This window comes from Molossus molossus, unplaced genomic scaffold (genome assembly GCF_014108415.1).
Source record: "Molossus molossus isolate mMolMol1 unplaced genomic scaffold, mMolMol1.p scaffold_m16_p_2, whole genome shotgun sequence".
Taxonomy (NCBI): domain Eukaryota; kingdom Metazoa; phylum Chordata; class Mammalia; order Chiroptera; family Molossidae; genus Molossus; species Molossus molossus.
The window spans coordinates 49323943-49341571 of NW_023425355.1; the positions used below are offsets into that span (position 1 = coordinate 49323943).

At 39.7% G+C, this 17629-nt stretch overlaps 1 protein-coding gene across 1 annotated transcript; it reads right to left on the reverse strand.

Moving 5' to 3' along the window:
* Positions 1-1468: 1468 nt before the first annotated feature.
* On the reverse strand, positions 1469-17224 carry LOC118635295 (A-kinase anchor protein 17B). Its single transcript, XM_036270060.1, is given in 13 exon segments — positions 1469-3109; positions 4689-4735; positions 4738-4794; positions 4797-4815; positions 4818-4890; positions 7664-7690; positions 7692-7755; positions 7856-7874; positions 8770-8837; positions 8840-9076; positions 9079-9357; positions 9360-9568; positions 17085-17224. Coding segments are annotated over 13 exon segments (2880 nt in total).
* Positions 17225-17629: the final 405 nt, after the last annotated feature.

The following is a 17629-nucleotide window of genomic DNA, read 5'->3' on the forward strand; positions in this document are numbered from 1 at the left end:
CAAGAGGCTGGTTATGAGTACACACTGTGCCTCGTCATTCTGATCAACCACACTGATTGGCATCCTACCTTGACTTTACCAGCTGGTACTTGTCTATCAAGTTAGGACTATTGGAAATGAAACATGTGATATGAAAATGTTGTCTTCAATACTTCTGAGGATTAAAATCACCTTTTCGTGCTGCTTGTAGTCTGATCCCATTGATATCTTTAGTTGCCAAGTCATGTATAACTTTGTTGGGAATAAAAGGTCATCCACTGCCCCTGAGGTCCTAAACCCAATATAAGGCAGAATGAATCAGTCAAGCTTTCGATAGAACATGCACTGCATTAAGATGTGAGTCTTTATGAATCTGTAAAATAGCCAATTAAAAAACATATTCATGAAGTCCAAAACCAGTAGCAGGTAAAAAGATAAATTGCTTATATTAAGAGTTTACAAATCCTACACACATACCACTTTCCCCAGCTAGAAAACTATGGGCATTGCCCTTGACTCTTCCTAACTCCATGGCATTATTGAGGATTGAGGAGGCAGTTGTTACTGTTTAAAAAAGTCATTTGGGGGATATTTAGTGGCTTTTTACAAACTGATGTCACCCAACCCTGGGTGGAAAGAATTACATAACCAGAAATGGAATACTGTTGTCCTCTCTTCCCAAGTGCCATCTTTCAATATTTTCTTTGCCAATCCCACTGGTTGTATCACTTTAATCCTGTTGATTTTCTAGGCTGGAATGGCATGGGGTTCTTCAAAGACAACTCTGCTAATTGTTCAATGTCCCTTTAAGCCTCAAAGGACAATCTGAGCCCCTTTTAGATTCTTCTTATAAGACATTGTTTTTAAAAGGAAAATTCTTTGAGTAGTATGAACAATAGTAATAAGATTAATTTCCTTCTGATGGGTGCCCATAAGCCCCTCTAATATCATGAAGTCTATGTTCTACCTGTTGTCTCATTTCTTTTGTCTATAGTTGTTTCTACATGAAAGTCAATAAAGTTTCTTGTACGTGGTGTTCTGACCAAATCAAAGAACATATGAAAAGATCCTTATCCGCTGTTGTCCTCTTTGAAGATAAATGATACTAAAGATGACCTTGTGATAGTTAAAGGGCCAACAAAGCTGTCTCAATATCTCTTGATGTTAATTTGCTCCTTCACTGGCACCAAATTAAAGTTGTCGTTGAACTGAAGAAATGTCTGTTTTAGATCAAGAAGTTTTGCAAGCACATTGTTTTACCAACTTTCAGAAACTAGATGTTTTGTATTTCCAAAGTTTGCCGACACACCTGCAGTGATTTTGACCTATGTTTTATAGTTTGGCAAGAGAAACAAGGTTTTTCATTTGATCTTACTCAAGCTTTTAAATGTCGCTCTCTTGCTCTTGTTGCTAACTACATTTTTTGTTTTAAATGTTCTTCTTATAAATTGTTTATTGTAAATAAGGGTGTCCCTGATCTAAAAGACCTTCAAAATATTTAAAAATATGAAGAACTAGGATATTTCCTTAAATATCTTCTAGAGTCAATGTACTTCTGACTGTTACGTCTAACATGATAATTATGAGAAGTTAGCCTGAAATCAGTAGAATGCTCATGTCTTTTGAACCTCCTGGTGTCCCGGTTATATTCTGACTTCCACAGAGTCTCTCTTCTTTGGGGAAAATGCCTTGAATAGAAAGTATTAGTACATTTTGATGATGTTGTTGGAATATGAAAGGGCCTGTAGTTCACTTTTTGGTCAAATGTATCGTTACTAAACCTCCTCCTCCTTCTTGGACTATTGGTTAAAAGGTAACTGGAACTAGATTTGTGGTAGTTGCCCTTATCAAACAAGTGTTTGGGGGCTACAATTTTCTCCCTTTTTCTGTTGCTGTTCTCAGCTCTCATGGAATTGTTTCCACCTTCAAGCAATGAACGTCTCTGTTCATATGTGGACCTTGAGACTGTATTCCTAAGCTGGTTACAATGTTTCTTCTCCCCAAAATGTTTCCACTTTGAATACAAGGTTGGCTGACGTGATCTAATTTCTTGATTGTAAGTGATGATTTTATCAGCATGAAGAGTACCTCCTTCTGGAGCATTTTCATATGTGACCACAGATTTCTCTTTCTCCTCTTTGTTTACGGTAAGGGTTTCACTGAAGCATTCAGAACCACTACTAATTTCCTCGAAGAAATCTGTCAACTCCAACACTAAGTCTGCTGACCTTATGGATGAGGAAACTTGGTTTTGACTTCTGGATTTTGAATCTTTGACCTGGTAAGCATGGGTCTTTTCCAACAAATAGCCCTTTCCATCACTTGGGGTCAGCTGATTATCAGCCTTACTGGCTATTTCCTTGTGATGATTTTTAAACTCCTTAGAACATTCTTTGGCATAATTCACTTTTTCTCTATTTTGTGGTTTTTGCACAGGATTCTGAGTATGAATCTTTGCCAAGTAACCACCTTCTTGAACCTGTTCTCTCCTTTGCAGGTTTCGCATTTGGCTCAACTTAGTTGAGTCACAATTGTACTTTCTCAAATTGATTTGAAATCCATTTTCTTTAGCATGGACAGACCTCTGCCACTGACATGTGTTTGTTGGGTGACTTGGTTCTAGGCAAATAGAAGGATATTTTGGAATGTGATAATAATAGTTTAATAGAAAGTCAATAACATCACATGTTTCATAGATTTTCTTTTTCCTGCCATGGTTTCTCTCAGATAATCTGGAAGGACCAGATTTATTAGAACTGACGTGGTCTTCTCTCTCAAGAGGTTTATGTCCAACTACTACAATTCGAAAGGAATTCTGCACAGAGCCAAAACTGTTATTGTATCCATTGGTTAATGATATTCCAGTTATCTTTTGTCTAACTATATCTCTTAATGTTTTTTCTAAATTGTAGAGGGGAGATTTACCCAACTGAGCCATAGATCTTTTCTCCACATTTTGTTTCCCTTTATTGTCTAAATTGGTAACTTCATATCTTGGCATTTCCTCCTGATTTTGAAGATACTGAGCATTTAACTTTTCTTTCTTCAGAGTTTTCACTGTGTCCCACAGACCATGATTAGCTTCAGAGCCTGCAACATCTACTTCCTGTGGGTTAAACTGTGTGGATTCCTTCAAAGAAAAAAGTTAAAAATCTGACATGAAAAAACTAAACAGATTAAAAATGTCAAGGAAAATTTGGTTTTCTGACATTGTTGTAAGAGGTTTCTAATAACACCTAAGATAGATCCAAATTAGGAACATGTTGCACTGAGGAAATAGGAAGCATGAAATTAAATGTCTCAGTCTAATATGAGCTGCTTTTATTAGATCTGTGCTCATACTTATGTTACAAGGTACCACAATTTAAATACCTTCAAAGCACATGACACTTTTTAATTTGTTCACAAACTAGGGATATGAAGAGAAATAAGAAATGCTCTATAGCCCTCCCAGAAAATCTCAGAACAAGAAAAGACTTGTGAGTGAAATGTGTCTTCAGTAGAGTCAACTGGCTTCAAAGATAACCTGTCTTTCTGTTTTTCATTCCAGCTTCTTCCTACAGATTGCAGGTGAGAGTGTCTCTACCCACCCTCAGTCAGAAGCAACATGGGAAGTAGAAAATGTGGCTATGATAATGTTCTATCTGTGGTGCTATCTGCTCCGCACAACCGCAGGGCAGGTGAAAGGTGCTGCCCATTGTTCCACCTCGCTAGGAGAGTTTGTACCATACTTCCTTTGGCAGTTTGTGTGAATCATGGCACGGTGCTCACCCATTATCTGGGATTAGAATGTAGGGGCTGTGTAGTCAGTATAAGGTATCAATGGGGCCAAGAATTAGGCATTACTCACATTTAAAGAGAAATTCTTTAAAAGAAGTCACCCTTGGTGGTCATTAATGTAAATTTTAAAAGATCCAGCTAGTTTCATTATAAATGGAAATGTGATATTTTTCTGATCCTGTTTCACTGTTTGACTGTTCACACTAGTGAGAAGACTGAGATTACAAATATGCATTAAATCAACTCTATCTACTAATGCCATTTATTCTTTGTACAGTACTGAAAAACATTGAATATGGATTTTTAAATGAACAGTTTCGAAGCCTTTCTGGCCTTTACTCTGGGACATCTACTGAATCTGGTTATCTTTAGGAGGTCAGTAAGTGAAAAAAAAGAACTTCCAAAATTGAAACTTTCCAAACAAAACAATTGCTCTGCGATGTGAGAAATTCCTTAGCAAATACTTTAAGACTACACTAACATGAGCTTGCTATACAAAGCTATCTGCTCAAGGCTTTCCCTTCTCATTCAAACCTGTTGCAGATAAATGGACAAGTAAATTTAATGGAAGACTACAAAACACCCACACCATCCATTTCTTCCTGCTCACATTTTCTGTATCTACCTAGAAAAGCAGATATACTAGTATACTGCCCTGGGTAAAACCATCCTAAAGTTTAGCAACACAAAATGTGTGTGACAGATGGCAAGGGTGAGACACAATTCCTTGGAAGAATTTGGGTACACCTTTTATAAACCCACAATTGGGGTTATTAGAGACAAGCCTATTGAAAATAAACCATAATGAGTGCAATGTGTCTTCCATGAAATCTATTTTAAATAGGTGACCGCTTAACGGTAAGGGTTGTATCTCAAAAAGTTTGGTATCTACCAAAACTGAACAACGAATAAATGGGAAAGAGCCTGACTGCAATTTTCCTCAGAAGCACCATTAGCAACCAGAAGGCCTCCACCACCTCTGACCCAGTAGGAATGTCCTCTCTTCCAGAGGCACCTCAGCTTTAGCTCTGTCCACTTTCTTTGCTGGTATCTGTCCCCCCCCCCCTTTTTTTTAGGGCCCCAGCCTTATTCCTCTTTTCCTGGGCTTTCCTCTCTTTCTCCTTTCTTTTTCTGGACAGTGATTAAAGGTCAGTTAGTCAGAAGATATTTATTTGGCATTTGCTCTCCTCCCCACTCCTTCCCCACTGAGGGTGGGGAGAGGAGAGGGCAACATGGACAAACAACAGATCATCTAAGTTTCCAGGAATCTCACTGCTAACCACGGGGCCTGACGGAGACAACTGAAGACAAAAGACACTGTGATGCATTCATCAAAGAGGAAAGATGCAAAACTGAGTTGGTCAATTACAAGCATGTACATAGAGAATAGAAAAACAGGACTACAAAAATCAAAGGACGAGCCTCTAGCCCCCACTTTCTCAAACTGTTATGGAATACCACAAAACTAGGAAAATTCCAGGAGAAGTGAAATGAGGAAACAAAGACATAGTTAACCAGCAGTTTGCAGCCACCTAGTAAATCCTATCTTCCCTAAACCAAGGACACTTAAGAGTAAATGCTTTGCACTTCTCCTCACCAAATAGAGGGTAAAGGCTTAAATTACACTACTCAAGGAGAGAGATAGCAGGAATCCAATTAGTGCCATTTGCCAACTACACCTAAGGACAGACAAATTAAGAGAATAAATCTCATTTTGGTGCATCAGCATAGAGCTGATGAATATCCTACTGATCCTTCCCACAAGACCCCTTCAAATGCCCAGCCTTTAAAACCCCTGAAAACAAAGGGCCCAGGGTGCTCCCCCTCTAGGGAGTCCACCCTTGCCATTCCATTCCCCCTCTCTTTCCCCCACAGGTACACCTCCTAAACTCCAAGGGACCCCATGAGACTTGCAACTAGGGTAGCAATGGGCAGCAGCAGTTCTTCCCAGGCTAAGTCCCTGAACCTGTCTCCAAGGCCCCCTTTTCCCTGACTTCTCAGTGAGCCAAAGCAGCCCAGCCTAGGTTCTCCTGTTGCTTCTTCTATGATCTTTATTTCACTGTCCTAAGTATACTTTTGCTGCAGTCAAGAAATTCTTGTTTTCTTTTCTACACTTTGTCTCTTGATTGAAATATTTCCTTCAAGAAGACAAGAATCAAGGTCTCCTCATCTCGCCAGTAACAAAACCACATGCAGGGATTACCAGACCAGCTTTAACAGTAATGATTTCATTTTTTTTTTTTTTTACATGCAAACCTTCCATGAGCTGGTTTCACATAGCCAAATAAAGGTAAGTCAAGGCACTCGGAAAACTGTAAGGGTGAGAACTGGTCCTTAATACATATTACAGCACAGTACACTATCATAAAAACATACTAGCTTAGAAGAATATGGGCTTTTTTTTTTTTTAATACTGTTTTCTGAAAATACAAACTCTTTTGGTTAGGCCCTTATAGAAACATGAGGAAAGACCAAAAGAAAAAAAAGGACAGTTATCTGAGTGAGGACTTAGCCAAAAGCTAAATTATTATCTAGACTGCATGTTCAGTCTAGAAATTTGAGGGGAATAGTTACTTTGACTAGGCACAACTTCTAGTCAGGTTTCACAGATGTTACCTCAAGTAACTCCTATCACCTTGACAGCCAAAAAAAGAAAGGCACAAGGAAGGATACTCTTTATCTCCCTTCTTGAATGGCTGTAATTTACATGAAAGACTAGAAGAATAAACATGGAAGGGGAGGGGCCAGAAGGTACAACTGGTTTTCAGAGCCCTGAAGTTCTGGCTCATTTGTGCCTTCTTGAAAAACCTTTGACAATCCAATAGCCCTTTCTAGTCTCAAGTTCCTAAATTGGGAAACAATGATAAGTTCGAAGAAAAAAGATTCATAGAAAGAAGTTAGGTCAACAAGAAATATAGTGCCAACAAATCAATCCATGCCTTCTTGCCTAAGGGTTAGTTTGAATATTGACCATCCTATGGAAGAATACCTTTTCTAGATCTAAAAAGAGGTTTTTAAAAAAACATTTTAGATTGGCAAGCTAGTTAAAAGTTGGTAAATTTTAGGTAAATTTCTACTTTTTAAAAATTTGGTAGGTTAGAGTTTTTATTATAAAAGTTTCTGGCCTTTCTAAAAACCACTTTAGCTTAATTAACCAGGCTAGTCTTATTATTTCTCATTGTTCTCCCTAACAATTGTTCTCACTCTTTTTTTTTTTTATCCTCACCCGAGGACATTTTTCCATTTTTTGTACAGATAGAGTGGGAGGGAGAGAGAGGAAGAGACAGAGAGAGAGAAACATCGAGTGGCTGCCACCGCATGACCAACCAGGGCCGGGGACAAACTGCAACCGAAGTACATGCCCTTAGTGGGAACCGAACCCGGGTCTCTCCGGACCGCAGGTCGATGCTCTAACTGCTGAGCCAAACCGGCCAGGGCTCGCTCTCTTTTTTTAGCTTTTTTTTTTTTTCTTTATTGATTTCAGAGAGAGAGGAAGGGAGAGGGAGAGATAGAAACATTGATGATAAGAGAACATCAATTGGCTGCCTCCCACATGCCCCCCACTGCGGATCTGGCCCATGACCTGGGCATGTGCCCTGATGGGGAACTGAACCAGTGACCTCTTGGTGCATGGGTTGACGCTCAACCACTGAGCCACACTGGTCAGGCAAGGATAATTTCTTTTAAAATCTCTTGTTTTCAACAATTTTTTTTCATTTTGACTTTGTAACAGCACAGCTGAAAGACTGCAGGCTCCCATGGAGTTCTCCATTCTGAACCAATTTCTGCCCCCCTCCCCACCTTAATGTAATCTATCAAGTCTAGCCAGTCATCCAAAGAGATAAATCTATAAATGAAAGGTAAAAAAAAAACCAACCTTGTTTGTTAAAGTTGGTCTCCTTACCTTACAGCTTCTTTCTCTTCTCTCTTATTTTCTTCTTTCTTCCTCCAGCTCTTGCAATTTTAGCCTTTCTTGATTTTTCCTCCTTATGGCTCCTTTACTGCCCCCAAATATTTCAAAGTTGCATTATACAAGTTACCCAATGTGTCTCAGGCCAGAGAAATAAAACTAACATGGACACAGGCAATTCAAAACCAAATGAAAAATGTTCTTTCTATATCCCAGTACCCATTCTGTTCTACTGCTTCTGCTGAGCCTTTTAAACAGTCCTGTGGGTTCCAGAATTTTCTTTGGCAGAACCTTGAGGAGCTCACTTCACAGTCACAGGTGACATCACAAGGCCATTACAGGCACAGACTTTGATGGGCACAAGCTGGGCAGCTGGGCAATGGTATATGTGTGGTCATTACAGTCCTTGCTATATCTTTTGTCTGACTGAATAGCTCATAATTTTAAAATGTACATTTTAACATAAGTAACTTCACACATAACATACACACACATTCATACATAGGAAGCTACTTAAGCTAAAGGCATAAATTCATGCTAAAGATTAATTTAGAGAAAAGAGAGGGTTTAGAAGCATCTTTACCTCTGCTGGATTAAGATTTCAAGGAGATGACTAAGCAGTCAGACATCAACAAGGTGACATGACGGGACAGACAGGCTGAGTTTGAAAGGAAAGAATCCAAGTTTGTTGGGATTATGTTTTAACAATTTACCTGACATCTTGAAAATATAGCGATGCCAATAATAAAAAGAGTAAACTGTTCTCTTTGTGCTTTCGAATTGCATATATTCCTCTCTCTCAGCAGATTGTCAAGTAGAATAAGCACACGAGATATTTCTATGAAAGCCATGAAACATCCTTTAATGCTTTGAAGAAGTAAGAGCAGAACCCCAGATTATAACAACAATCACTTTAAAACTCAGCTGGTAGCATGCCTCATAGTAAAAGAATGTTCAAATCAGAATTATTTTTCATCCTAAGCATCCATTTGCTAATGACAATACAAATATTTACATGAACTATTGATCAGAGCTTAGTAGAGTCTAAGGAAATGTATTCTAGATGCTTCCTTATAGCTTTTACTTAGGACCACATGAACAGTGGGAAATAAAAGAAACACTGGCTACCTTACCTTAATATTACATGCTACAACTTTTCCATCATTCTTTTAAGCATCAGCTTCATCCCTCAAAGGGACTCTATGGCTTTTAGCCAGTCTGTTGACTCTTGGTACTGTATAAAGGCCTCAAATGTCTGTAAGCTGAAGCTAAAATCCTCAAAGCTTCCAACAGTCATTACCTCTGTGTAGGGGTCAAGTATAGGCATATCCACATTCTTGATCTTTCCAAAACTCTCAAAGACAACCTGGAGGATCTCTTCACATAGCTTCTCCCCACTGGAACCTCAGGTGCAAACCACTTGCAGGGCAAGCCTTCAAAATGTATGGAATCCAGGCTCATGTTATGGTCCAACTCATCAGTCCCATCACTTGATGGGGCCTCTTATTTCTTGGGAAAGTGATCCCACTCTCCCTGGGCATCTGTAGCCACTATTTTTAAGTCTGTTTTCAAACCATTTAGCTTGATGATCTTTCCATGTAATTTTGCCTTCAGGATTTGAACCAAACTTTATGTTTCAGCCTCCCCCTTGAACCAGATGAAGTCCTTCATATTCTTGGAGAGTCGACTGTGGTGAACTAATCAGGGCAAATCAAGCCCCTCAGTTGATCAAGAACTTCCCAGTTTGAGAAAGGCCTCATAGGTTCTGTACTCTTTGGTAGCAATATGTTGATCATGAATTATGCTATGGGTTTGATGTAGAGGTGCTGAGCTGTACAGAGATCTGTTGCCTCAGAGTTATCATATATCACCGTGACAGTCATCATATCTTCAGGCAAGCTTGGACGGCAAAAGGGAACATTTTCAAACAAATGGAGCAAGACACAAGTTTGGACTTAGAATGGTGCTAGCATTTGCTGGACTTAAGTCAAACTGAGAGGGGAAAGGATACTATAGGGAGACATAAAACAATAACTTACATTTATTTAATGTGTTTTAGAGGTTTCAAAGAGTTGCCATGTACTGTTTCAGTTTCCTTAACTGGGAAATAGAAATAATAGGATTTGGGGAAGGTGAAATGAGAGAATACATGTGAAATTCTTAGAACAGTGCCTGACACACAGGAAGTTCTCAATAAACATAAGCTATGACTTGTTTTGATTTTTTTTTTTAGAGATAGAGGAAGGGAGAGAGAGACAGATACATTGATGAAAGAAAAACATCAATTGGCTGCCTCCTGCACATCCCCTATTGGGGATCAAGCCTACAACCCGAGCATGTGCCCTGATCTGGAATCAAACCAGTGACTCCTCAGTCCATGCAACAACACTCAATCCACTGAGCCACACCAGACTTTTTTTTTGACATTAAAAAATGGCTACCATTTCCATCTCACACCAAAGCAAAACTAAGCAGTAAATTCTACAGCAGAGGTCACAACTCAGTGACCACATGAACAGCAAGATGGTCTCAGTGAGCAAAGGACACTGAACAGAAAATGAGAGGTATGTTCCATCCAAAGGGACACTGCTTCTCAGCTCTAGCTGCAATGAGGGAAGGAGGGACAATGTGCCCAGCTACTCCTGTTATACTAGAGAGGCCAAAAATCTAGGTCTTTATGTAAAATTACATTTTCAGATGTTGACAATAAATTAACACAATTTAAAAGCATTACAAATTATGAATAAACATTTCTATAGGCCTCATTGGCTTGCCAGTTCATGACTTCTGCTCTATAGTTTAACTTTTCACAGTCATTTCTCCAGTGAAAGGACTCTACACCTTGATTAGGAAGCATTTAAGTTAATTTCTAACTCTCCCAAGAAGACCCGATTGCTTTTAACAATGAAAAAAACTTGCCTCCCTTATAATCTGCAACTCAAATTTCTTATTTCCAACAGCACCACCAACAAATTAAACATTTATTCTTCTCTCATATCTTCTCCAGTTGTTCACAGGCTTTAGATTTTAAAATTAAAAGTGTATGAATATTTCATCTTAAAATACTCTCCCAGAATAAAGAACTAATTTTCTAATCTTATTTTTTTTAAAATTACTTAGGACCTCATATGTACCAAGAAGTAGGCTTTTTACATATGTCATGGTTCCAATACTGCAGCAACTTCTGCCAGGTCCCTAAAAATTAACTAGACAGTGGCTGGCATATAGGTGCACAATAGTGATAACTCCCATTGTGATGCCCCTTCCTTAAGACCTCAGTCCCAAAACTAACAAAAATGAAGAAGAAGGAGTTGGAGAAAGGGGGAAGAGGAGAAGAAGGTGGAGGAAGAGGAAAAGGAGAGAACGAAGAAGAAAAGAAAAGGAAGGCGGGAGAGAGGAAAGGGTAGATCTATAATTACTGAGAGGTAACAGTGCTCATGATTCTTTTTAGAGGGAAAAATAAAAAGCAAATTACACAATAAGAATGTGTAATATGATGTTTCTTTTGTAAAAGTAATATAATAAATATAAGCAATATAATCACGAGGGGAACCAAAGTTTTACCACCCCAGAAATGTGCCTTTTGGGATGTTGATTTTTAAGCTAGTTATTAAGAAACAAAAGACTCAGAAAGAACTGTTGACTCTCTCCATTAACTTCCTAAATGAATTCAAGTAGGAAATCCTGCTTAAAGGGAGCATTACCTTAGCATCACAAGAAAAACTAAATGTGTCAGTGAGAAATCTAGCAAAGCCTGTTTGTTAGACTCTCCTCTGTGTCCCATTGTTTCCAGGTAGCCCAGCAAGAATTTGTTCACCACATGTTTGCTCTTTGTATACCTGTAAATTGCCTACTTTTCTTTTGAAGTGCCAGACCTCTACCCCACTTCTCTTTTGTTCAAAATGGCATATACATCTCAACTGCCCAATATGTCTTCTGCTCTCATAACTTATGACAGCCCCACATGTAAATCTGTAATACAATTTAGACATTTTCTCCTGTTAATCTGTCTCATGTTAATTTAATTATTAGTCCAGCTAAAAGAACTTAGAAGGTGGGAGGGAAATTATTTTTTGTGCCCCCCCCAACACATGCATGGGCATGTGTCCACGCACAAACACACACATACCTCTCTACATATAAAGTCTGGAAAGATGTACATCAAATTTTCAACAATATTTCCCCTGGGAAATGGAATGGAAGTATAGGAGAGGAATGAACTTTCCAATTTTACCTTGAACACTTCTTGTTGCTTCAGTGTTTAAATGTTTACAATAAATGTGTTAATTTTGTATTAAATTTGTCCAATATAAAGAGTTAACTTACATAATAACAAACTATAAGAAGGAAGCAATTCACAACTGCTAACATAAACTTGCTCAGAAAAGGGTCAAAACTGAGAAATGCAGTAGCAATTCCCTCCCCCATCAGAAGTCCCCCTCTATCTGCCATCACTGTAAACGGTAAGAGGCATCTGAACCCATAACCAAAGATTGTGTGAGTCATGACTAAAGCCTGGGAGATTAGAATAGGAATTTTAATAAGAAAAGAGCAGATACCAGATACCATAGGCTGCAGAAGTTATTTTTTAAAAACTGCTTAATTGAAACATAACTAATATATAACATAAGGTACACATATATCAAAAGTGTACATTTTGATGATTTTTGACATATGTATACACACCTATGAAACCATCACCTTTTGCAACCCTTTCTCCACCCCCAGCAACCACTGATCTGGCTGCAGAATGTTTACATAACAGCTGATTCATTGTATATTAAAAACAGACAGATGCTTTTGGAAAATACTGAGTTATATCCTATACTCAATTTTAATATATGCTTTCTTCTAAATCAGGATACTTTCTTAACTCCAAGCTTTAGTGTGCCAATTCTTGAGTCTAGTTACAGCTACATAGGGCCCTACTTTGCTCTTGAAAATAGGTCTAAAAAGGTCTGTGCTTTTCTCCCCATACAATCTTTGTTTTTAACCTCATCTAAACAAAATAAACAACCAGGTCAGGTAGCTAAGTTGGTTAGAGCATTGTCCCAATGTTACTGGAGAAATCAGGGGGCTAGATTTCCCCATCACTCATAGGGGTGAGGTTCTTGGGGTACCGCTGAAATAAGCATTTTCAGAAGCCCCCACAGGAGAATGAGATGTGCTAAAATACTTTTATTTGTGTGGAGTTACATTCCTGATTCCTGGTGTTGTAAAGTCTCAGTTCCCTTAACACAGTCCTGGAAAAGGGGCAGCTGTGGGTTTAGCAGAGGTAGAAGCAGGGCCAGTGTCCAGTTTCCATTCCATGATGAAATTGGGCCTGGCAGAATATCAGGCAAGATTCATTCCATTAATCCATTGCATGGGTCTCACATGGCTGTATGTCATGTGAGCAAATGCAGGGGAGTACTCCCCCTGCAACAGGAGTCCCAAGAGAACCAAGAGAGAGGGAGAGAAAAAACTTCCTTTGTTCAGGAGATTATGTATCTCAGAAGTCACACCCTTGCAGTGGCCACGCCTATTCTGGCCACTGACTGGTTCCCAGGCACTTTCCCACATTACTCACACCTTAATGGGTATGTGCCTAAACTGCCTCTGTCCAGTCCCTTCCCCCATACATCTATGGGAAACAGACCTGGAGTGTTAAACTGTAGTTCTCTGGCAAAGCTGTATAAGCGGCATGCCTATATTATCTAGTCTCCCCTTCACTCCTTTCCTGTTAAATAATAACCAGATTATTGTAATGTATCAAATCCCCCCTGAGGAAAATGGAACCTCTTGGTAATGATATAAAGGAGAAGTGGGCAAAGGTCTTTTTTTTTTTTTTTTTTTTTTTTTTTATAACCGCTTTCTGCTGTCAAGGGATGCAGACCTGTCTATTCCAAGGCTTAGAAGTTTTCCCTGTCTAAGAGAAGAAGGGGGAAGAAAAAATGGAGAGGAGTCTATATGCATGGAAGAGGGATTCAGCAAAGTCCAGGTCAGGCTGGTGTCCCTGGTAATTGGCCTGGGCGATGTCCAAGAGGTTGACATGTTGGACGAGCTGCATTCTTACTGTATTTTAGAAATGATAAACTTGACAAGAGGTTAAAAAGCACAATTCAAAAATGACGAGATTTATAACAACTAAAGGCTAAGTGAGAGGCAAATACCTGTGTGACAAAGGAAAAGATTAATTTATAGTGTCCTCAGATGGGTTGGAGTAGTGGCTTTCCTGGAGGCAGGTGTATCACACCTGTCTGAAGTCCTTTGTTCACCACATTTAACCCAAATTAAGCTAAGGAAAATATTTTAAGATTTTCCCCATGAGAAACTGTGGGCCTTTTCTGTGTGACCTGTTTGGGCAGAAAAGAAAAAGCAGTTTCAAATGAAGCCGATAGACCATTCATGTTTCATTGGCTCTCAACCATAAGTCCAGACTGTTGAGTCTCATTTCAGAAGACAGTAATGTAGATGGCTTCTAAAGCGAGGCCTATATTGTGTAAGTAAGCAAACATAGGCATACATTCTATAAAAACAGAAGCAAACAAAACATAAAGGTTAATAAACACAGCAAATCATAAACCAGTCGAGAAGCCTTTTAAATGTAAGGCGTTTGCGGGAATGAAAGCAAGCATATGATAGATTGTCCGTAGTTAGAATAGCTCTGGTGATGCCATTAAGTGCTGAGGTCTGTATGGCACACACAGACACAGCCTTAAAAATAAAACCTTGAAGACAGTTAACTGCATTGGAGTTTAATACCCACAGTTGGGCATTGTGGTTTTCATTGAAGTACACTTTTTTCTCTCCCTAAGATTACACTTATGTTTAGTTCTAGTTTCAATTGATTATTTGTACAAAGATGACATGAGTAGCAATTGATTACATTGATTGCATAGGCTTTCTCAAATTTTCTTTGCTGGAATCTCTCTTATTTATAAGGAATCTTTAGACTGCACCCTAGTGAGCAGTCACTCCCCCCCCCCCCCCCCAGGAGAGAGAAGCCAAAGTCACAATTGCCATCAGGCTGTGCCTGGAACACTTGTAGATTTGGGTCATGTCCTTAAGTCTTTGAAGTTCCCAACATATCCTGGGGTTCCTTTCTTGTGATCTTTCAGGAAAGCAACCTTTGTTCTTCTCCTGGAAAATCTGTCATGAACCATGTGACCAAGCAAGGTATTAGGCCTTTTCTTGTAAGTGGCTTCTAATCAGCTTCAATTAGCTTTGAGAGTCAATCTCAATTCCTTAAGACTTTCTGGTGGCATCCAGAAACCAAATATGTCTCTTTTACACATGACACTCGAGTTAAAGTCTTAGTCAATAAGACTATATAGTTTTGAACTTGTCTTATTGGATTTACGTAAAAAGATGTATTGCCATGACTCACTCATTAAGAATTGCCAAATTCTGGAATGATTAGGTAGGGAGGTAAAAGCTAAAGTGAGCAATTATCATCCCCTAGACTAGCAAACACATTCTATAACTTTTAGAAACAAAGGCTTTCTTATTGGCAAACATTAAAAGTTGATGATTTAGCAAACCATAGGTGAACTGAGTTAAACTGATTAGTTTAGATATGATCTATTTCAGAATCTGCATTCCAATAGATTACTCAGGTAAGTGTACTGGAGACCAGATACTAGCATCATAAAGGCAGTTTCTTTTGACAAACTCAGAATAAAAGTCCATGCCAGAGTGGGCACTCCTGAGGAATGAAAAATTGCATTATTGTTCATTTTGGGGAGAGAAGAGAATCTCCTCCTGTGGGAGAGAGATTAGAAAGTTGAGAAAAAGTATGAATGGTCTCAATTTTTTATCAGTTTTTGGTCATGTGTCAGGGTCTAGGATCAGCACAGGATCCCCAATGCCAATATTTGTGTCCAGAGACATGCCCCTCCTTTCCTATGCTGGGGCAAAGACCTTCCCAAAATGGCAATACAATTTTGTCCAGATATGGAGGGTTACCAATGTCAGTGTTGATCAACACTATTTGGTTGGACTTACTTAACTCAACATGGGTGATTTTGATGGCCTCTGATATTACTGGAGACTTTCATCCCTGTGTCTGTCTGTACAAAGGATGTCTATTGTACCTACTGTCTGAGATAGAAAAAAGTCTGGCTCTTTTAATTGGCTTTTAGTAGCTAGTAACCTGTCACTGTCTCTGTTTTTCTAATGGCCTCGGTCCCTTTAGAGGCTTGGTAGCAGTGAGACAGCTTCCTTTGGAAAAGGAATTAGCATTCTCAGTTAATTTGACTGGATAAAATTTAAAATCCCAGGCCCTGAGTTTAAATTATATTTTTAGTCAGTTTTCATATCAAGTAACAAAAATATTTTATTTCTTTGAGTATCTGTATATTTTAGTCTTTTCTATTAACCATATCTGTGGAAGAAGCATTAGTTAACAAGCAGTAACATTGTATAAATTTAAAACGTAATTGTGTTTGCAAAAGACTAACAAGAATTAGGTTAAAGATTTGCAGCTGAGAAGTTTGGTTTCGTTGCTGGGTTACAACCTTTTGCCCCAAATAACATGGCCGCTGGGGCAGAGCGTCTGCCCTTAAGCCAAGCGATTTCAATGACAATTTCTGCCCTTAACCAAAATGGCAGAATAGTAAAGCTGTGGCTTCTGCTCCCTAGCAACGCAGTTGCCAGGGGCAGTGCCCTGAGTCAGGCAGTGTAGTACAGAGAGGAGCGGGCCATCTCAGTGAGTAGGATCAGCTTGCCAGGGGAAACGAATTATAATGGAGTTTCTAATCAGTGTCCCCTCCCTTCTCTTCCCCAGCACATAGCCACAGAGTCCAGTGGAGCACCCTAAGCCTGCAGGGTGATGGGGCACTTTAGGTCCCAGGCTAGAGGGGTGGGATTTGGTGGCCCCTCCTGCTGCATGCTGGGGGCGGTTGGGGTTTCATGCCCTAGGAGTAAATTCAAGCAGTAACAAGTGTGTATTGGTATCATTTACATGTTGCTCTGGGGTGTTTCCAAGTCACAAGGGGTGGGAACAGAGAGAAACAAACAGTAGAAACGCAGGCAGAGTACAGAGAGGTGGGGAGAGAGTTTTGCAAACCGGGAGGAGAATTTGGGCTTTAGATGGAAAATCCTTGGAACATCAGGTTGCTGGTCCCTGCTAGGGCTTAAAGAAGCTGGGAGCTACACTTCCCCACCCCAGGCCCCAGACTCCATAGTGAGCCATTGCTCTGGAGCCTTTGGAGCTGCCTGTAAGGCACGCCCAGCTGGGTGCACAGAGACAAAAACAAACAAACAAACAAACAAAAAAAACGGAATGGCACAAGAGAGAAGAGACAAACCAGTTTAGAGAAGTGAAGTTTTTTCTCACTGCAATGTAGATAATCCAGGCCAGATTTTTGTTCTTCCCTTTGCAGGCCAGATGCAGGCAGGAGCTGCTGCAGGTGTGATTCCTGTCAGCTTTAACCTTCTTTGCTGCTTTTCCTCTGAGTCCTGGTCTGGAGGGATCTTTACCATGTGTTCCACAAGTCCACGCTCCTGGTCAGACTTCCCCTGGTTGGCTTGCCTATCTGTTACTGGAGAAATCAGTGGGCTAGATTTCCACATTGCTTGTGGGAGTGAGGTTCTTGGGTTACCACTGAAATAAGCATTTCCCAAAGTCCCCACAGAAGAATGAGATGTGGTAAAAGAGTTTATTTGTGTGGAGTTACATTCCTTGGGCTGTAAAGTCTCAGTTCCCTTAACACAGTCCTGGAAAAGGGGCAGCTGTGGGTTTAGCAGAGGTAGAAGCAGGGCCAGTGTCCATAGTTTCCATTCCATGATGAAATTGGGCCTGGCAGAATATCAGGCAAGATTCATTCCATTAATCCATTGCATGGGTCTCACATGGCTGTATGTCATGTGAGCAAATGCAGGGGAGTACTCCCCCTGCAACAGGAGTCCCAAGAGAACCAAGAGAGAGGGAGAGAAAAAACTTCCTTTGTTCAGGAGATTATGTATCTCAGAAGTCAC